The sequence below is a fragment of the Akebia trifoliata genome, chromosome 14 (assembly GCF_017979445.1).
Source record: "Akebia trifoliata isolate Shusen 1 chromosome 14, ASM1797944v1, whole genome shotgun sequence".
Classification (NCBI taxonomy): Eukaryota; Viridiplantae; Streptophyta; class Magnoliopsida; order Ranunculales; family Lardizabalaceae; genus Akebia; species Akebia trifoliata.
In genome coordinates this window covers 10,793,995-10,816,144 of record NC_141388.1, presented here as the reverse complement: position 1 = coordinate 10,816,144, position 22,150 = coordinate 10,793,995, and the positions used below count along the sequence as shown (strand labels likewise).

The window sequence follows — 22,150 nt, the reverse complement described above, 5'->3', positions numbered from 1 at the left end:
TTTCAATGATTACAATAATTTTTAGTGATTTTTTATTTATTTATCATAAATGATGAAAGATATACTTCAAATTTTGAATATTAAATTTTTTTTTTTTTTTGGTTTTATGTCATTGATTTATAACAAAAGAAAAATTGAAGAATGAAATTAGGATTCTAAATTTTTTGAAGATTTTGTTATAGCTCTTGATTCAAGTGTTTGTTTCACAACTAGAATATATGCATTTTGGTGTTTTGAGAAGATCTATTCAATATCGAAGTCAAACAAAGAAAGAAACTGGATCATATTTACAGTATCAAGTTCACTAATTTTTATTGTTGAGTACAAGTACGGTGAATATATTCGTCACTATAACTCAACAATAAAAACTGTTGACTTTGACTATCTTCCTTGAGTTATTCATCAAATTTGTAAAATCATCGAAGTTACGTCAATCATATTTATCCATATGTTCCTTTCTTAGAAGATTATGTATTAAAAATTTTCGAAATGCCTTAGCTTGTAAGTCTACAATCAATACAGATCTTTCTCAACCATCTCTCCTTGAAATTCCGTCTCATCTTTCTTTTCTCCAACCTTGAATCCATTCTAAATCGTTCTATTTTTTAGAGGGATGTTCAATTCTTTCTTTCCTCGTTATCAATGAGAATTATTATAATTTGATTGAATTATACCATCAATCGAGAATTATTCAACAATTTTGTTGCATTTTGATTCACATTTGCAACTTGCACTTACATGCATTCTACCTTTACTACCAACTAGTAGCATTTCCATTTGATTGAAAGGATGGAAAATCACCATGGTATCTAGGAACTCCATATTTCCAAACAAACATTTCCCTCATCAATGGACCCTATTCCGGATGTCTTTCTTTTCAATGTTCCCCGAGACAATGAGCCACAACAAGGTTTTCATGTAAATATGGCTCAGACCATTCCATTTGGCTGAGGCTGACACTGAGTTGAATCAAGCAAATCAGAACAGACTCAAGAGACTACCGACAACCGCGTGAATTCCCCACCATAGATCAGTAGCCTCGACTCATCCAACAATTTTCTTTTTCTAAAGTAATATATATTATTTTAAAAAAATTATATTTTTAATATATACATGGGCAATGTTCAAGAGCCATGTTTGTCCTTGCATGGGTTAGAAGTTTTGGAATGGGCTGATTTTTTGTAAGGATGATCTTTATAGTGTGGAGATCATCCTTAACCAAAAATCAGCCCTTCCCAAAACTTCTAACCCCATGTTTACAAGTTGAAGAATCATGTACCGTCCATCTTTTGTAAACCACTATTGAGCTGATTTTTTGTGAGGATCTCCTCAACATAGAGATCATCCACACCAAAAATCAGGCCATTTCGAAAGACAAAATTCTTTGGCCAAAAAGTTGGCTCTTGAACATAATCCTATATACATATATTTTGCAATTGAGGTAGAAATCAGTCTGAGATTGGCTAGGGAGTGTTTGACTCGGTAGGAACCTACCAATAAATCCAGCCATCAAAACCATGGCTCCTATAAAATCATCAGGCACATTGACCCCTATCCTTAGGGAGTCCCAGAAACCAACTAGTGTATTTGTAATTGATAGACTATAACAAGGTTTACAATAAAAATAAAACAACTTTACAAAGCATAAAAATACCAATAATTTACTGAAATAATCCACAAATGTACAGCACAACCTGCTGCACTCAATTGAACTGCAGAGAACTGACCTTTACGTCATGTGAAGGCTTCTTCTGTTTAACACTTGTTTTGGATCTCCAGCTTGTTCACCCACTTTCTTCTAGTCTCCAGACAATGAGTTTAAAGACAGGTTTCGAGATACGACGAAACAGACATTTGATATGAACAATTTTGAGCCCAGAAAGCATCATGTCAAAAATTTACAGAGAGATGCATCAAGAGAGCTGATGATGATGATTAGTGAGCTGACGACAGCAAAGAGAGGAATCAAACAGAGCTATATAGCTTTTGGGGGGCCAATAAGTTGGGTTCATATTTTGTAAAATTCCATTTAAACAAAGTAGAAGATGTAGAGTATGGGTCGTTATCCAGAGCTTGCCTTTAGTGGTAGAAAAGATTCTTGCTTGCCTGAAATGAAGATACGCAGCTCTGCCGGGGCAACTACCAACTTCAACATCTCCTGTAGTTCTTTGCCTTCTACTTTCTCTTTTTCTGTAACCATAAGATTGAAATCAGAACAAAGTAAAGATCGTCGAAACCCAAGTGATGGTAACCCATCTTGTCACCTGGGTGTTAATTATCACTATATTCTCTCGCTCTAAAATTTTAATAGTATTTATGTCCATTAAATGCAATTTTTGACTACTCAGGTAATGCTACTACATTCCCCCTACTTACCTTCTAAATGGGCGCCAAGCCCCTCCAACAAAGTAGGATTTGCACGCACAACTGATAGTGCTACATCAAGTGCAGATTGCAGCAGTTCTTTCACCTCTTTTTGAACGAGATCCACTAAATGTCCCTGCTGTACAGACCAGGATCAATCTTTGGCAATAAAAGGATGTCCCTGAGAGAGAGAGAAGACAGTGATCTTAATTAAAATAAGTACAGAAAAGAACCTGATCCCTTCCCCAAGGAACACCTCCTCCAGAGTCATCAAGCCCACCACTAGACAGTGTTGCTAATGATAACGGACCAATGGTTTCATTAAGACCATACTCAGCTACTGCTTTGTATGCCATGTCAGTCGCCCGTCTTATATCATCGAGTGCTCCCGTAGAAACACGGCCTGAATAAACAACTTCTTCAGCTGCACGCCCTCCAAGAAGAGTGACCAATCGACCACGTAACTCATCAATGAATAACAAATACCGATCCTCGGTAGTTGGAGGAGTATACGTGAAGCCCAAAGCTCCTCCTGACCTGGGCAATATGCTTAGTTTCTGATGACACATGAAACCAAAAAATTAGCTCTGGGACCATAGTCCTATTTCAAAACTGAGCTTCAACAAACAATCAACCCAGATTTTGGGATTGGGGTATGGTCATGAGTTCTATACTCTATCCCCTGGACTAGAAACAGGAAAGCCAGATACGTGGTAACATGGCCGAAAAATCGACCTGATTGGGTGTTCATAAAGTCCAATCTACAGACTTTTCCCTGAACCATCCACATATTTGGTCAGCCCATTAGAAAGAGATCGAATTAATTTGAATGATTATGATTGATTATCCGTTTAATTTCTGAAATAAGCAACTTCTTTTAGTGTGAACCAACAAATATTGGAATCCAAGGGGCATCCATACCACATGCATGTGCTAAGATTTCTATAAACCATAAATCAAAATTCCCTATATCAAAAGAAAGGGCAAAGAATCTCAAATATTTTTGGTTCCCAATGGCTTACCTCCACACGTGGCTGCCCAGGGAGAAGCTTTGCAACAGCAGTTCCAACGACCGCATGACCAGCTTCATGCCTAGCAACTACACCTTTCTCACATCCTTGCAACTTTGCATGTTTCTTTTCTATACCCTGAAAATAAATGGTCCATTTTCAGTTTCTCAGTGAATCAATGAAGAAGATAAAATAAATTGTACTAGAGGCATTTAGAAATAGCTGTGGCAACTGAATCGCATGGAAAAAGATAGCACACTCAAGGCAGCATTCACCTTATGTAGATACCAAACTTATTGTTGTTTACAAGTTACATGGGAAACACATTGTCAAACTTTACCACATCAAAATAAAAGTAACAAGAGCAACACATGCTACCAAATGCTTTCCACACTGATTCAATATTTCTCATCTGATCTATAGCCAAGCCTTTTCTTTGTGAAAACTGTGGCTTTGAGCAAACCAAAGCCAGAAAAGAAATTGATGGTCTCATAAAAGTCGCGAATAAGACTGCGAAAACTTGAAGAACGATCTGTCCATCTGATGATACTAAAGAAGTCTCCTAATGACTTGAAGAGAAGGAACATCCGTGTTTTAACAGCAGGAATGATGAAGACAATAGAAAGGTTTTCCATATTAGATCAGGGATCAAAATCGGGGGCTTAACCCAAAAAAATTGGGGTAAGGCTTGTATGTCAAGAGTTGTAATTCGCTAACTTGAGTCTAGAATTATGCATTGAGATAAAGTGGGTTAGTGACAATAGTGATGCCATTATGTGACAACTGTACTAACAGAAATTCCTGTACCAAAATTGCATTTCAGATTTCCAGTTTTTGACTTTTTTTTCTTCTTAGTTTCAACAATTTGTCTTATCCTTAGTTTCAAAACAACACTGGGTTTAATAAGCATGTGCTATTAAGTAGTTATTTTACAATTTGTAGCTGCATTTTACAGATCTCTTTAGACAGAAGTAACTTGACTTAAGCATGCATGTGAAATCAAAATTGATCATCCTGGCAAACCAAGCAAATTAAGATAGTTAAACAATAACAAACCTAGTACAAATAATAGTTCGAGTAGAAAAATCTTAGTGCAGTGTAAAAGTAAGAGTAGACTAATGGTAAATAAACATATGAATGAATATTATCAACAACAAAAAAAAGAAGACGACCAGATACAAAATCACAATGTTGGAAGTCCACAGCTTTATTGGGTAGAGAGAAGATTCTCTGGAATCATATCCCCTTTGCCATATGTTGGGGTTTATGGAAGGAAAGGAATGAAAGAATTTTCCAAGGAAATGAACTATCATTGCAGGATGTTGTAAATTAGTACATTAGGCATTGTTGTCTTTTGATGTAAACAATTCAGAGATTTCAGAGGCCTCTTCTTTGAGGATTTTCTGTTAGATGAGATTTAGTTTGTAAAGGGAGGAGGTAGCATTTTCTTTGTTGTCATTTCGAGGCCATCTCATCCTCTTTTATTTATTAAAAAAGAACTTACTAATTTTCTCCTAATGCACATCAACATGGATCTCATATGCATATCCAATATAAGAATAATTGGCAAATTGATTGTGTCTGGAGTGTCCTATATGCAACTTGAAAATTTTGCTTTTTGAGTATCATGGATGAACAGAAGAATTGTATATATGCAACTTGAAATTTGGCTTTTTGAATACCGTAGTCTCCTAAACATGAACAAATAAATTCAAATTCAAATTCAAGTTCCTGGATGTATATATAATGCAAGAGTTGGTCCCACATGGTAAGACATGTGAAGAGTTGTTCCCATGTCCTAGGTTCAAACCCCCTTGAACCCATACTTCTTGTGCTGACCACTAACCATATTACCTGTCACTAACCACTAATCAAACATTTACCCATCAATTTATATATATAATGCAAGTTGAAATTATCTTCGAAAGTTTTTCTATTTTTGATAGATTATCTTCGAAAGTTTGAGTCAAACATTTGGTAGGAATAAAAGTTTCAGGATGACCTGCTTTTTTTTATTTGATTTTTTTTTTTTTTTGAAGAAGAGCAGGTGAATATGGGTTTCAAACCCAAGATATGTGGAATTTTTTGTAATAAGTACCCTGGCTTACGGAATTACCACTCAAACTTTATCAACTTACCAAGCTGGCCTACCCCAAAATGACTGAAATCTATTGTGACAAGGATATCCATAGTGAAGAGATCCTCGCAAAATCGGTTTATGAATAAAGTCAATGTGCACCCTACATACCCATGTAAAAAAACTATGTAAGATGAACCAAGTCCCAACATATATTATATTTGACGCAGCATGTGTTCTTTATCCAGGCACAGAATAGACAATCAAAGCCTAACTCCCAAACAGGATTCATGGTCCGCCCCAATAATTGGGATATGGCATAGATAATGATGGTGGTGGTGATGGCGGAGGCGATGATGGTGATGATCAACGGGATCCAAGCCATACATTTGGTGTGAACACAATTCTCGAGGCAGCAATAACTAACACGTGTCAAACATTACCTAGTGCCTCAAATACACGATGCACTATAAGTCAACCTTATAGATATATGGTCGCTTTGCTATATTTAAATTGTTCAATAATATTTAGTTAACACTTCCCTGGTGCTCCAGCTTCCTCAAGTTTTGGAGAAGTAACAATTTCCCACTCACTCAGATATAATCATGCTAAGTGCAACTATGGAAGACTCGATTTGGCTGAACTAAAATCCAAGAAAATGAGTGTGCAACAACCCACCCAAGGACAAAATTGTAAACATGTCTGTAGATATGATTATGTCTTTGTTGGCAGCCAGTGTAAAAATCCACCAACCCTTGACATGAACATAGCAGAAATGAGGATGTTGAGGGTAAAAATAAGGTAAGATAAAATTAGAAACGAGCACACTAACGAAAATGTAAGAGTAGCTCCAGTAGGTATTAAACAAAGAAAAAGTCAATTGAGATGGTTTGACAATATTCAAAGAAGGCTGACTACAACCCCAATTAGAAGAAATATTCAAGTTGAATATCCTAAAATAGCATGAGAGAGGAGACCGAAAAGAACATGGATGAAGATAGTGAAAGCAAATACAAACTCACTTTCAATAATAAAAGATTTGGCTCTAGAAAAAGTGGGATGGAGGAACAATATTCGTTTAGCTGGCCCCAAATTTTTGGGATAAGGCTTTGTTGTTGATATTTTGGTATCATGAAAAGTGTTTTGAGAAATAAAGTACACATACTATTATATGTATACCGTCATCATCATCAAAATCATAACCTAAAAATATGGGGTCAGCTGAAGAATTCATATTCCTCCATCCAATTCTATTCAAATCCATATCTTGCATTAGTCCAAGAGTCGTCAAATCTGCTATTACTACCTAGATCACATCCTTGTTGGTCTTTTTCTCACTCTTTTAAAACCTTCAACTTGCATATTTATTCCAACAGGGTTGTTGTCTGTCATTGTTGAATATGACCAAACCATCTCAATCGACTTTCCCTTAGATTATCATATATTGGAGCTACTCCTATATTTCCATGAATATAATGATTTATAATTTCTAGTTTCTTAGTCTTTCCACCATTTCTACAACCCAATCTCTATTGCACTTAATCTATGAACGTGTTATTTGACTGTCCAACATTCAATTTCACAAAGCGTAGCCGGTCTTTCAACCATCTTATAAATTCAATTTGATTGAAATGCATGATTGCACTCCATAAGCATACCTCCACTTTAGCCCTCAATCTGTAATTCTATGAGCAAAATCCTCCTCAATATCTTCATCCTTTTAGATAATAGAACCAAGATAATGAAAATGGTTGTTAAGGTTGTTTCCTGGCATCAAATTTTTATTAGGCATTTTTTCTATGTGTTCTTACAAAAAATTGCACTCCATACACTTTGTCTTGGTCTTAAAAGTATTTTAAATCCCTTGCATTCCAAAGCACCTCCCCAATGTTCTACTTTCATGTGAAATCCCTCTCTATTCTCATCAACTAGCATTATGCTATCTGAAAATAACATACATGACCAGTTACTTCATACATGACTAGAGCAAGCAATAAAAGATTCAAAAGGCAATCCCTACTGTAAACCAACAGTAATTGGGCACTCATTTGCCTCCTCCCAATTTATTCTCAGACTCTTTAAAGCTCCCTCATACGTTCCTTAATTATGTCATTATATCCAATTTGAGATTCATTTTTTATCAATTTGTAACAAATTGACTCTCTTAGTACTTTGCGTATGCTTTCTCTAGGTCAAATAAAAACAATCCGGAGATCTTGCCTCTTTTATCTGAAGCTTTCTACATCATTTACGTATGTGGAAAGATTACATTGAAGATTGACCTCCCTAGCATAAAAACCAAATTGGTTATAGGCTATCTTTGTTTTTTGAATTAATTTTCTACCATCACTCTTTCCATAATCTCATAGTACAACTCATAATTTCTACTCTGTAGTTCGTGCAGCTCTGTATCAATTCTTTGTTCTATTTATTGGGACTAAGATAACTATTTCCATTCATCCAACATCTTCTAAATCTCACAATATTAATTGAAAAACAAAGCTAGACGAGGCAATCAGATACTTCCTGGACGTTTCAATTCTTCTATTGGAATAGCACTTGGTCTTAATGTCTTACTTGCCCTCTCCAATATTAGAGTTGCTTCAATTCAGATACCCTGATTCTATGAAAGTATGCATGCTCTCAGATTACTTGTGTATCTCCTCCAAGTCCTAAGCCTCCAGCTTAGTCTTCATTTAGTGATTTATGGAAATTTCTTCAACAATTTTCCTTAAATCTCATCATCTAACACAATATTAGATGCATGTATGCACATGCATATGATGAACCCCCGACCACATGGTTGAGGTGGAGTATGTCAACCAATTGAGATAGGGTGCCCAAGCAGGATTCTTGATTTAGATGTGACAAATAAACAAGTTGCATATAAAATATTGGATGACAATATTAAATTCACAATTGCAACAAATGAACAAAGTGAATTTTTTTTTTTTTTTTTTTGAGAGAAAGAGAGTTACAGCTATTGAGCGTTCTACTGCTTGGATAAAATCAATTTTCTCCACAACAATTTTGTTTTCTCTTCCAGCCAACAAAGCAGCTTCATTTACCAAATTCGCAAGGTCTGCCCTGTGCAATATCCAAAATTGACGAGTCGATACCTTGCGAAAGATTTGCTTTTGAGTAAGAAGGGAAAGAAATAAGAAGGAAAGGTCATACCCAGTGCAACCAGTTGTCATAGAAGCAATTTCACTAAGATTAACATCCTGCCCTAAAGGAAGTTCCTTTCTAGAAACATGAACCTTCAAAATGGCTTCTCTTCCAAGCCTGTCAGGGGTTTCCACCTATAAAATCACAAACAAATTAATCTTTGGAACAACTGCCAAATTGAGAGAAACACGATAGTAAGGTGAAATGGTAATATGCAAACATCTAATATTGCAAATGAAAGCAGAGTACAAACCATAACCACACGATCAAATCTCCCAGGACGGCGCAATGCAGGGTCTAAGACGTCTGCGCGATTAGTTGCTCCAAGAACAATCACTGCAGAATTGCTGTCAAACCCATCCATCTCCTGCATAAAGATTTCAAACAAATTAAGCCCACAAGGAACATATTTGATAAACCGCTTAAATATTGAAGATAGAACAACAACTATTGCTTGCATCTTACGGTGAGCAATTGGTTCAGGGTCTGCTCTCGCTCGTCATTGCTGACAATGCGAAATCGGCCATCACGACTTTTTGCTACTGCATCTATCTGCAAAAAAAGAAAATTGTGACTAAAATGTGGCAGAAGGAGCTTCAGAGACGATGCTTAAAACATAATCACATGGTTCCCACCTCATCAATGAATATTATTGATGGTGCCTCCTTTTTCGCCCTTGCGAAGAGATCTCTCACACGGGATGCTCCCATGCCAACATACAATTCTACAAACTCACTTGCAGAGCAGCTTATAAAGGGAACTTCAGCTTCCCCAGCTACGGCCTTTGCCAGAAGAGTCTTACCTGTCCCAGGAAGACCAACCTGTAAGGTCAATAGATCGTTAATTAAAAATCACATTCCTTACATCTAATGTACTCTTGGACGGACCTTAATAATGGTCTACCAACAGATATGGGTACATATGGTGCACATGCGATGAGACTATTCAATGGGTCAAACAGCTTTCTATGCCAAAAATGTACCCATCATACAGCCATAACCATCCAATCTATATCAAACTTTTGGACAGTCAAAGGGATAAGGAAACAGATGAACCCACAAAGTAGATGTTTAAAATCACCCATCAATTTCTGAAATGGGAGAACATTTGACAAAGACCAAAGCAATAGGTGAGTTCCAACTCTGCATGTTTTCCATGAATGCTTATATGATGTTGATAGGCCATGCTTACAGTCCACCCATTATGTAAATGAACTTTATCATGCTATAAAATATAATCTCTACTTGCTCATAAGAACTCACCAGGAGAACCCCTCGTGGTGGACGAGCACCAAGTCGTACATACCTGTCTGGATTCCTTAGAAATTCCTGGCCAGTAAATGTTATTAAAATTAGCAAAAATTACAAGATGAAAGGAACACGATAAGAGGAAAGAAATATTTTAGTTGTACCAACGAAGGAGGAGTAAATAGTGCAATTCCGTGAGTCGATTTTGTTTCAAGGAGAATCTTCCTTCCCAGTGGAGTCTCATTTGGGGTCACAAAGTCCCATCGAAGGTATCCTTCTTCATTTGGTTGGCAGCATCGGGCAAAATTCTTTCATTTGATAATCTTATGCTTAGGGGTTTTGTGGGTCCTAATTTGTGCTCCTTGTGTTTGAAGAATGGAAAATCAATCCCCCATTTGTTGATTCATTGTCCTTTTGTGAGTAAGATTTGGATTCATTTTTCGTACCTCTTTAAATGTTCTTGGGTTTTTCCTTATTCAGTTTTGCCTATTTTTCTAGTTTGGAGTCAAAATCCTTTCGTGGGTAAGAAAAGGTACTTATGGCCCATAACCCCCTTTGATGTGTGGTGGGTAGTATGGGAAGAAAGGAATAGAAGAGTTTTCAATGGAAAGGTGTCAGAGATTCAAGACATTTTTATGGAAGTGCTAGGCCTCATGTTCTTTTGGAGTAAATTGGAGGCGAATTTTAAAGGGGTGTTCGTTGATGATTTTGTATTTAAGATGGAACGCCATGTGCGATAATTAGTTTGTTACTTTAGTTGCTTACTTTAACTTTGCATTGTATGTTCTTCTTGTTTTTTGGTTGGTTATCTCAACCAGCCTCTTTTTAATAAAATTGATCTGCTTATATAAAAAAAAATAGTGCAATTACATGAAGAACCATTCATAAACTGGAGTAACAAGAACAATTTCTTCTATTCGCAATTTAAAGAATCAACATAATAGCACACCATCTAAAGCTGAAGGTGCCAACTTGGGATCAAAACCCTGCCTGCACCTACATATACTTACCTATCAAAAAGAAATAGAAAGGAACCATTTAAAACTAAAGCAATAACTCATACCACAATTTCTTCTAGCTCCTCCTTAGCTTCATCAACCCCTGCAACATCAGAAAACGTGACTATCTCGCCTTGTTCAGACTTCCCTCCACTAGACCCTCCGGATTTACGGCTCCTCAGCTGACCAGCTGTATTCTGGGAAACAATGTACACAAATTCCCTCAGAAATCAAAAGCAGTTAAACCCTTTTGCACCAATAATTTCAAGGTATTGGGAAAAAAACAGTATGTTATTCACACCTGAGAAAAGCTAACAGGGAACCGGTGGAGGAGCCCTGCAAGTACAGCAACGTAGAAAAGGGCAATCTGTAAAGAAAGGCATAAAGTCAGATCTAAATATAATTACAGAGACTAACATGAATTATTACATTACAACAATTTATGCAACTAATAAGGAGAAGGAAACATTGAGATTTCTTAACTATATATTATGAACTATGAGGATTTATTTAAGAAGAGTCCGAACAGTCATAGTTTCTGTATAGGATAGAATTCGGATTAAATCCAGGCCCTACACTTGGCATGATCTGAGAGGGGTTGGAAGGTTAGGCAGGATGATATTCCAACACAGCTCAACCCCGTAGTACCTGAGATGATATTCCAAAAATCTAGGAGTGATTGACTGTGTCAATCACATTTTTTCCTAAGTAGATAACTTCCTACTTTGTGAGAACTTTCTGTTAGCTAATCCTAAGATCTAGGAAAGGATCACCCTAAATCCCCATGAATAAAGGAAAGGGGAGACGTGTCTAAAGAGGGTGATTAAGGAATGGGATGAGCCTATAAATAGGAAAGAAGGCCATGAAGGAGAGGACTTTTGGAAGAGATTGGTTGAACTTGCTAGCAATTATTTTCCTGCAACTTCTATTCTAAACCAGTGCTCCAAATCAGTGGAGGATGACAGACTCACCATTAAAGCTGTCGTTGAGATGTTTGAGGTAAATTCAGAAATAACCTTTTACAGTTTCCAATAAGAAGAATAGAACTCCTTCATCCCCACCTAAGCTTACTACCCCATTTAAGCATCAAAACTCAATTGACCCATCCACAGATGATCTTAACAGGAACCCATCCAAAGTTGAATAAAAATGGGCATCAAAAGTGACACAAGTACATCAACCATCACACAATTTGCTTGCCCTGTTCTAAAGAAATAAAAAACTAAAATGCTGGTCAAGTTCTATCTTCCACTGCCCGATATGGCCCTGCATCCAAACATGCCCTTGGCATGCCTTCCCAATGAAAAACTAATTATAAGCAAACATAAACCACACCAAATTAAATTTGTGCAAAAATAAATGATAAAACCAGGAAAAAAAATCGCATCTTGTTAGATAGTTTAAATGATAATAATACTCAAGTGACCATTTTTTTTTTTGCATTCTTGGTTTTTTTTCATATTCTATCGTCAATTTATGAAAACTATGGGAATTAGAATTTACCAACGCAGAGTTCAATAATCCACCAGATCGCTTATCAGGAGAACCAAACTGAACATCATTCTCGAGCATTTTCTCATAAGGAGTTTTTATATCACTTGGACGAGTAGTCGTGAACACAATTCGCTTTGTCGGAGCTACACTTCGTACCAATGCCTCAGTTTCCTGCAACCGATTTGCGCTCTCCACTTCATTTTCGACACTTCCAGGTTCAGATTTCAATCTAAACATGATATGTACACCATCAACTTCCACTTTCTGCACCTGATTATTATTAATTTTGCTCAAGAAATCACTATAAGGAACACTAACAAAAGTCGTTGGAGTCCTTGGCTCGGATCCTGGCAAAGGAATTCCTGGCCGAAGCAATCTCATTACAAACATAACAATCCCTAATTGTAGAAGCAAAATCCCAATCTCTTGAGCTTGAATTATAGGCTGCCATCTCCACTTCCCTCCCTTCCACCAACTGCCTTTACCGTGCTTTCCTCGACGAGGTGAAGGAGACGAAGAAGAATTCGATGAGGGCTTACTTACGCCTTCGTTCTCGTTCGCCTTCCCTTCGCTCTTCTCGTTAGAATTCGCCTTTGAATCGCTGTCTTGCTCACAAGAGCTATTCGCTCGAATTCTCCTCTCTCTCCATCTCTGGTTCTTCAGAAATCCTCCCCAAATATCAAATCCCTCAAAATTTCTTGAAACCCTAGCTTGTCTGCAAACATTAATCGAGGAAAAAGAACTCAAATTTCCACTAAATCGAACCGATTTCAGAGGTAAAATCCTCGATCGACCGCGAAATATATTCAATCTCGTGAATTCTTTTAGGTTAGACTTAGAATTTGCAGAGATTTTCGCCTGGGATATAGGTTGAAGAGATTCAATCCCCGTCATTTCGAAACCCTAAGATAAGAGAGAGAAAAGGAGAATTTATCTACACTATTTTTCTTTCTGGTTTTGAAACAATCGATTGCTGCCAAGAAGAAGAACAAAAAGGGGATAGAGAGATAAGACGATCGGACGGCTTGGAATTGCGCTAAATTCAAGTCCAAATCTGAAACGTTCGATTGGGCTGTCGTGGACTCATACACGCCAGCTTTGGTTGGCTTTAAGATGTCTGTAGAGTTTTAACTTTTAAGGAGATTTATACTGCTTTGTACATCTTTCATTCAAAGACTGGGTATTTGGCCTCATTAAGGTTTAACTGTTCCCCTGTTTATGGGTGTACTGTAACTAAGTAAGTATGCCACGTGTCTTGTTAATGTTGATTTTCAGGAAAAATATACTTGTGAAAAGGAATCATAAACGGTGGTGATCCTTCCATACTTGTTTATGCACGTGACCCATTTCTCCAACTATAAAATAGAAAAGAAGTTGTGGTGATCCTAATGTTGTGGATTACGCACGTGAGGAAAAAATGATTTGCATGAGAAAATTCAAGGAAAATATTATGCAATTCGTGGAATGTTTTACTTGGAGATATTTACGAAAAAGTATTCAACTTTTGACGAATTTACGATTCGGGCTCCCTGTTCATTTTAATTATCAAAGCGTGAATGATAACGAATTTGAAGGCTTTTAAAGTGACTATTTCACATGTTTAAAGTGACAATTTCACTTTAAACCTATGAAATAATCACTTCATTATGAAATTTTTTAATAAAAATGTGTGTTCAATGATCGTAGATAAAATCATTTTTTTTATAATTAGATTTGTTCTTTTACAAAGACTTTAAGGTCCCATTAAACTGATTGTAAATAGTCGTATGAATCTTATGGGTATAAAACAAGATGATGACGAATCATGAAGAAGGATTTAGAGTGATACGTGAACCAAGGATCCAACCCCTTCCATGGTAGCCCAGGGGCTTCTTTTATAGTGAGAGGAAAATGCCTCTTTCTAGTCAACTCCTTTGACATTATTGTTGTGAGTCGTCAATGTCAGATCCAAGATAATGTCACATCCTACCATAGCGACCTGTCTCAGTCAAGTCTGAGGTGAAGTTATAGTTTGTCCATGTTAGAAGTCACGCAAGCGTCAGTACTATCACCCCATGTCTCGCGTCAGTCCTCAGCATAGCCTTCATAGGGCCTAACGCCTTCTCCTTATTGGTAACTCTATGTGCACCACTATCAAGATGTCAGGCCGACTCTTCTTTTGCTCACATATTGTTAGAGTCCTAATAGGATGCCACATAGCAATTCGTTAGTAGAGTATAGTGATTACAGTGATGCCACACAGTGGGTGGTCATGATGACACGTGACAACTATATTACCTATATCTACAACGTGATTGGTCATGTGTTTGATAATTAAAATGAACAGTGAGCTAGAATCGTAAATAACTCATTTTCAACTCACAAAATAGTAATTCATCTTTCAATTTATCTATTTTTGTGGAACACAAAATTTTCAGAGAAAATATTTTTTTGTTTTTTGAGGGTGACTCATCATTTTAGTGATCTGAACTTGAATGATATGTCAAGCAATTATTAAGCATAAAAGGACATTATATTTGGTTATTATTATTATAATTGATTATGGGATTGATAGTAAGATTTTAATTATTGTTAATTTATGGCGGTTCCATTATGATTGTAGTTACCAAATAGAATGGACTTCATGCCTAATTTCTTGACAAAAGCTGGCAAAAAAACTAGAATAAGACAATCAATCCCTATCATAAATTATAATTATAAGTATATAAGAGAGAGTTCCTAGACTATGTTTTGATCATTTTGAGTTTTAATCCTGATTTGATCATTTTATTACAATCATTTAGTCTTTATTTAAAATAGTAAATTCGATCAATAAGTTTCGTGTAGTTTTTCCTAATGAGAGGGGCACGCATCAACCTTGTATTGTAAAGTTTTCTTTATATAGGTTACGTCCCACATGTCATGAAGTGAGCACCACGTTTGGAAGGTTTATTTTTTATTATCTAAAATTGACATTAGTTTAGGTTAGTTGGGTCCAATTTTCATTTTAATAAGAGATTTAAGGAGAATTTTTAAGGGTTTTCTAGGTTGAAGACAAGGATATTTGAGTCTTTTACAATTAGTCTATTAAGAAGACTGAGGTCTAGAGAGCATGTCATCATTCATTTGCTTCAAAAACATAGGGGTATCTCGAATATTGACAAAATAGTGGTACATATCCGAATCACCCAAAAATACAAGTGATTTCCCACAAAAGAAAGGTTATTTAAGTAAATTTCAACTAAAATTGTTGAAAAAGATCATTGTGCCTCACAAAAGCCCCTGAATTAATGGATCTAATTCTATCTATCAACCAATAAAAAAACAGAGAAAAAAAATAGTTTTTTCCTTCATTTATTGTGGTGTGTGTAAACTTTGTGCAGGAAAAAAAAATGGTGTGTGTTTTTGTTTTTGGTTTTATTAATCTTAATTTCTTTGGTTCAAGTAAGTCACTATCTATTGTTAATCTGTATAGATTTCATTGCCTCTGTTTAATTAATGATCTCTTCTAGGCCTTATTCATAGAAAAATTTGGTTCAACCATCACTTCTCTTGCAATTTTCATCTTGAATTTCTGTTGCTTTTGTCAATTATTTGACATAATTTCGTCGAAAAATTCTAGAGAAATGGGTCTTGCTGCAATAGAGCATGGTATTAAAATCTGGAAATGTCTCATTTCTTCATTCAAAACTTGTTATAGATCGCTTCGTGATCACCTCTTCATCTTGGCCACATTGTTCATTTTCTTTGTTGTTTATAGATTTCTCCCTTCCATGTTCAACTATTTGATCTCTTCTTCCCCTATTCTTATCTGCACTGCTGTTCTTCTTCGAATACTATTGAGTTTTGGCCGTTCTGATATCCCTCAAGTCGAGTCGAAGAGAACACATGAGATCTCTTATTTAAAATCGAGGACGGAAATTCATGATTGTCTTATTGGGGAGAAAGATGAGAAGCTTTCTGTAGAAACCAAAGGAGGGAAGATAATGGAAATTAAAAAGAAAACAGTAGAAAAGACGTGTGCTCCTAAGGCAGGCAAGGCAAAGAGTAGTAAGGAGAAAAAAGTGTCTTTTTTGCCCATCGGCGATGATGGTTTGATTGGTCGAACCATGATCGAGGAAAAATCAAAAGAAACCCATGGTGTAGCCCATGCTAGTCGAGAGGTTATCAAAGATGGATCATCCGATATTGGGAAAGACGAAATTGAGGGCCTCAAAGCAGAGATTGATAATCCTATGGACCAATTTCCCGATACCCATTTGAATGTTTTCTTGGATTCTTCTCGGGATTTGTCGGGGAAACAATTTGGAAACAATGATGAAACTTCAAATTTTGTTTCTGATTTAGTGGATAATTCCTCTCCTGATTCTTCCATTGCCGAAATGGTTCCAGTCCTTGATGAGCTCCATCCGCTTCTAGACTCCAAACCTCCTCGACTTTCTCTTAAATCTACCGATGAATTTGACGCTGATTTTGAAAGATCTGACATATCAAATGATGGTAGTAACGAATCTGTGGACATCGAGAACCAAGAAGAAGAAGAAGAGGAGGAGGAAACACAAGGCGGTGAAGGGGATAGAACCAAAGCCGTGGTCAGGTGGACGGAGGATGATGAGAAGAATCTTATGGATCTCGGGACTTCTGAGATGGAGAGGAATCGACGGTTGGAGAATCTGATTGCGAGGCGAAAAGCAAGGAAAATCTTGAGCAAGGAGGCTGAGAAGAATTTGATAGACTTGGACAGCAATGATCCTCCACTTCAAATTCCAACTATTTTAACGACGAGAAACAATCCTTTTGATCTTCCCTACCCTTCAAATGAGATTGAAGGGTTGCCACCTATTCCTGGTTCGGCTCCTCCTGTTTTGGTGCCAAGGGGAAACCCCTTCGATCTTCCTTATGACCCTCTCGAAGAAAGACCCAATCTCACTAAAGATAGCTTTCACGAAGAATTCATGACGATTCTTCAAAAGGATATGCAATTCTGTAGGCATGAAAGCTTTAGTTTGGGTAATTCATTCTTGGGGGGAGTTAAGCAAGAGACACCGAAGACAAGGTTGAGTCCTTTCTTTGGAGTCAAAGGAATGTCATCAGAGGAGACAGAGTATCCTACATTACAAAGGAAATTGGGTGAGAGTAGAAATTCTAAGTCGACTTATGTACCTGAATCTGACTTACTGACCTCGGCTGCAGATGAGGAAGATCGAAAGAAGATAATTGAAAAAGAATTAACTCAAGAAAGCATTCTAATCTCTCACATTGACCAAGAGAAGAGAGACGTCAACCTCGACACAGATGAGATGAAAGGAATGGAAAAAGAATTAATCGACACAAGTGAAGCAGTGAAAGAGATGGACAATGAGTCAAGCTCTTCGTCTTTGTCGGGATCAAACCAAGAGATATTCGATATGGACAGCAATGAAGTTCAAACGAAAAATTTAGATCCAACAATGGGTGATGGTATTGAAGGGTCTGCTAATCCCATGAAGTCATCACAATCACTCAAGGATTCTGATCTTGCGAGCATAATCATGGACAGAATGGATGATAATCAACCCAAAGAACCCATTTACGATTCAAGCCCATCTGCAATCGAGAAGCGGACCATAGAGGATTCTTTATTTTGTGTGGATAAGGGAGTGGTTCTCACCTCTACTTCCCCCATTACTTCTGACTTACAGGTGGATGTCTCAGATATAGATTCACCTCCAATGCCAGTTGAAAGAACCATTTCACTCACATATGGAGAATCTCTATTATATAACGAGAGTGACGAAAATGAGACGAATTCTTGCAACGTTGTGGTAGAAGAAAGTGAATTGAGCTCAATAAATGTAACTGAGATTAGTGAGTGTGATGTCGTAAAAGTTGGAATCTCGGAAGCTAACACGGAATCAAACGATTCAATTTCAGCACCCATGGAGTCAGAATCAGTGGTTGAGCAAGTTTTGGTTGATTCGAATATAATTTCATCCCCAGTGAAAGAATCAGGACAGGGTCCAATGAATCAAGTTCTTTCTTCGAGTGCAGATCCAGAGACGCTAGATGGAGTCCACCAATTGGATTCGGAGGAGGCAGACCGCTCGGGTTCTAGTCCATCCGAGAAAATACAGCCTTTGACGGAGGAATTTAAGATTCAACCATCTTCCGATAGCAACTATAAGGAAGAACCTCAGGTCAGTATACATTAATACCATTAAATTGGAAGTATGAAACCATCATTATGAATGTGTTATATTATAAGTGCTTGTCGATCCAAATTTGTTTTGATAGTTCTTATCGTCGGCCTGTTTGTATCTAGGACGGATTCCTTTTGCTTTGCATAAATGCTCATCATCTTGACCTTGCAAATATCACACCATCTCTTGAACACAATCACAAAATTCTGTTTTTTTATTTATTTAAATTTTCGATGAATAAGAGACTAGCGAATTAAATCGATGGATTAATTGGTGATTTGTCGATTAATTGTTGTATTGTTTAATCCCTGGCCCTCCCCCAAGATGATGGGTTTTTGGGAAGAAACCCAAAAACATCATTTGTATATTTCCTGAAAAGTTCCAGAATTATACCAAAACATTCCACGATTTATCCAAATTAACTGAAATCTGAATTTGGTTACTATGCTCTTGAATGGGTTTCATACCATTAAAAAGAAACATGATTCAGATGATCCTAACTGTCTGTATGTCCTCTAATTGTCCAAATGTAGCTCTTAATCAGAATTGATCTTGAACAGGAACTATCTGTGAAGAATACAAAGGAAGCTTACATCATTAACAATGTGAATGAGGAAGAAATTGATACTGACGGAGATCACGACAAATTGGTTGAACAGGAACCATCTATGAAGTCTATGAAGGAAGCAAACATCATTAACAATGTGAATGAGGAAGAAATTAACAAGAGTAAAGGCAAGGATGATTCAAAGTCTATCGACAATCCTGAAGGGGATCAAGACAAATTGGTTGAACAAGAACCATCTATGAAGCCTACCAAGGAAGCTAACATCATTAACAATGTGAACGAGGAAGAAATTAACGAGAACGAAGTTAAGTATAATTCAAAGTTAATCGATGATACTGAAGGGGACCACGATAAATTGGTCGAACAAGAACCATCTATGAAGTCTACCAAGGAAGCTAACAAATTTAACAATGTGAACGAGAAAGAAATTAACGAGAGTGAACGTAAGGATGATTCAAAGGCTATCGATGATACTGAAGGGGATCGCAACAAATTGATTGAACATAAGGAGCATCTTGTAAGCTTGCCAGAGCAAATGAAAACTGGGTTTAGTTCTACCAATGACGTTAAGGCCAGTGGTGTAGAGGCGAAAATTCTTGAAGCAAGTAATCCAGAAGAAGATAAGCAACTCCAAGAAGAAAAATTTGAGAAATCAATTGATATTGAATCAACCCATGAGGAGTCAATGCTGAAGGGAAACAATGAGACCGAGCTCTCCACCCAAGATCCGAAGAATCTCATAGAGACCAGTTAAAAGTTTTCAGCTCTAAGAAAAAACAAAGATTTTGATTCAGATTTAAACCAGGTTTTGTGATTCAGATTTAAAAACCACACAAACTTTATTTAATTGTACTTCTCTCATCCCTCATTTTATCGAATGTATTTTTATGTGACAAAATTGTGATTTTATCTCTCATCTTATATGTGTCACCTTCAGACGAGTAACATTCAATGAAGTCCAACTGAAAACATCTAGAAAAATCCAATAGACTACGGAAAATTTTGTGATTCTTCAAATTAATGGAGAGTCTTTAAAGTAGAGAAAATAATGATGAAAATTATTTAGATATGGGTTGGAAATAGTGAACCAGACTAAGTGCTACCACTCTACAACATTCCCATTCTGTCTGACTTGAACATATGACTTCTATATATATACATATGGGGGCGGATCAAGGGACATATGTAAAAACAATGATTTTTCAAAATATGGGTTAGAGGTTTTGGATTGAGATGATTTTTTGCGAGGATGGTCACTATAATGAGAAGATCATCCTCACAAAAAATCAGCTCAATCTGAAACTTCTAAATCCATCAAAAGTGATTTACAAATTATTAACAAAAATTGACAAAAAATCGACGGTCTACATTCTAAATCACTTTTAATGGGGTTAGAAGTTTCATATTGGATTGATTTTTTTTTTTTTCAGATGATCTTCCCATCATAGAGATCATCCTCACAAAAAATCAGCTCAATCCGAAACTTCTAACCTATATTTTGAAAATTTATTAATGTTACATTGTTTTTACATATGTTTTTTCATATGTCCCTTGATCCTAACCCTCTATATATATATAGGGAAATTTTCAGTTCCAAACATTTTGCAAAACATGGGTTAGAAGTTTTGGAATGGGCTGATTTTTGGTGAGGATGATCTCTACGGTGAGGAGATCATCATCACCAAAAATCAGCCCATTCCAAAACTTTTAATCCCATAAAAAATGGTTTACAAAAAATGGACGGTCCACGATTTTTCAACTTGTAAACATGGGGCTAGAAGTTTTGGAATGGGCTGATTTTTGGTGAGGATGATCTCCTCACCGTAGAGATCTTCCTCACCAAAAATCAGCCCATTCCAAAACTTCTAACCCATGTAGGATAAAAATGGTTAGCTAAAATGTGGTCAAAATGTTTGGTGCTGAAGATTTCCCATATGTATGTATGTATGTATTGGTAATTGGGCTAGACAAGCTATCCAATGGACTCATATCCAAAACCCGATCCATAATGGGATGGGTTAGGCCAAAACTTGGCCCATTGACAGCCCTAGTTGGAAGTAGTGAGAAACAGGAAAATTACTTTATGTACCTTGACAAAGGGGTTTATTTCTAAACACCCCCTAATTTTTTCGCAATAATTTCATAGTCAATTTATTAAACTTTTTCTTTCTTAATGCCCCTCATACCCTCCCCCCTTTCATTTGGTGAGATTGACGATTCAAATAGTCAAGATCGACAATTCATATGATTGAGATCAGCCCTTATTCCAATTGTCGAGATCAATGATTGTAAATCATCAATCTCGACGTTTGAACATGAATCATCGAGATCAATGATTGAAATTATTGACATAGATGATTTGATGGGTTGATCTCATTCTCAATTATTTGAATTGTCAATCTCGACAATTTAGCTCTTCGTTTTATTGGGGGTGAGAGGACATTAAGAAAGAAAGATTTTACTAACAGGGATGTTAAGATATCGCCCCAAAACTCAGGGTGCATTTAGAAAGACATACTATTCGGTAATTTCTCCAGTAAGAAAGTATGCCACCTCCTAACTCAATTTTCACGGAAAGTGCAAAAAAAAATCTTAAATCTGCATCTTTGGTTCAATGTATATTAAAAAAAACTTATATTTGATAAGTTATAAAATCATTGGGAAATCTTTTATAATTTATGTTCCATGTTTGTATACCCTTGGTTCAATGTATGTTACAAATAAAATGGATCATTAATACAAAAATATTTGACAAGCTGTGACATATTTCCAAAACCTTTTTGAATTAATTTGACTTATCTCTATTGCTTTAAATTTCATGTAAATTTTCCTAGATAGACCCTAACCAACATCATATGATGTAGCATGAAGCGTGGATGAGGAGTTGTTAAAGACTCGTGAAGGCAGACTTGGTAACTAAGTTGAAAATGTAAGGTTTGGGTGTAATTGTTTTAACTTTAGAAGAATTTGTACAAATACCACTTGGGTTTGAGGTCTGCCTAGAAAAAGACTTGAAAAATAGTATGTATTAGTTATTTGGTTTTTAAAATCCTACGTCATGAGGAG

The 22,150-nt window shown here is 36.5% G+C and overlaps 2 protein-coding genes across 5 annotated transcripts; one reads left to right on the top strand and one right to left on the bottom strand.

Annotated features, from left to right (window-relative positions):
• Positions 1-1,570: 1,570 nt before the first annotated feature.
• On the bottom strand, positions 1,571-13,484 carry LOC147386212 (ATP-dependent zinc metalloprotease FTSH 9, chloroplastic-like). Of its 4 annotated transcripts, none has more exons than XM_086422774.1 (14): positions 12,368-13,484; positions 11,166-11,231; positions 10,930-11,061; positions 9,882-9,947; positions 9,255-9,440; positions 9,085-9,171; positions 8,873-8,986; positions 8,629-8,753; positions 8,430-8,538; positions 3,387-3,512; positions 2,598-2,921; positions 2,377-2,503; positions 2,078-2,190; positions 1,571-1,943 (listed from the first exon to the last, which is right to left on the bottom strand). In XM_086422774.1, exons 1-14 carry the CDS (start codon positions 13,250-13,252, stop codon positions 1,914-1,916), a joined length of 2,490 nt encoding a protein of 829 aa, XP_086278900.1. In that variant the 5' UTR covers positions 13,253-13,484; the 3' UTR covers positions 1,571-1,913. The 4 variants fall into 4 exon arrangements, with proteins under 4 accessions (XP_086278900.1, XP_086278901.1, XP_086278902.1 ...); XM_086422775.1 differs by having other exon boundaries at positions 2,377-2,500; positions 12,368-13,483; XM_086422776.1 differs by having other exon boundaries at positions 1,571-2,190; positions 12,368-13,483.
• A 2,254-nt stretch (positions 13,485-15,738) lies between these two features.
• LOC147386211 (uncharacterized) lies at positions 15,739-20,000 on the top strand. The gene is made up of 2 exons (XM_086424157.1): positions 15,739-18,513; positions 19,077-20,000. Exons 1-2 carry the CDS (start codon positions 15,964-15,966, stop codon positions 19,836-19,838), a joined length of 3,312 nt encoding a protein of 1,103 aa, XP_086280283.1. The 5' UTR covers positions 15,739-15,963; the 3' UTR covers positions 19,839-20,000.
• Positions 20,001-22,150: the final 2,150 nt, after the last annotated feature.

Coding starts and splice junctions, on each gene's coding strand:
- LOC147386211 (XM_086424157.1), top strand. CDS start 15,964: ATGGGTCTTGCTGCAATAGAGCATGGTATTAAAATCTGGAAATGTCTC. Junction 18,514..19,076: donor ACTATAAGGAAGAACCTCAG/GTCAGTATACAT, acceptor GATCTTGAACAG/GAACTATCTGTGAAGAATAC.
- LOC147386212 (XM_086422774.1), bottom strand. CDS start 13,252: ATGACGGGGATTGAATCTCTTCAACCTATATCCCAGGCGAAAATCTCT. Junction 9,948..10,929: donor AGGAGCTAGAAGAAATTGTG/GTATGAGTTATT, acceptor TTTACTGGCCAG/GAATTTCTAAGGAATCCAGA. Junction 9,172..9,254: donor CAATAATATTCATTGATGAG/GTGGGAACCATG, acceptor CTTTTTTTGCAG/ATAGATGCAGTAGCAAAAAG.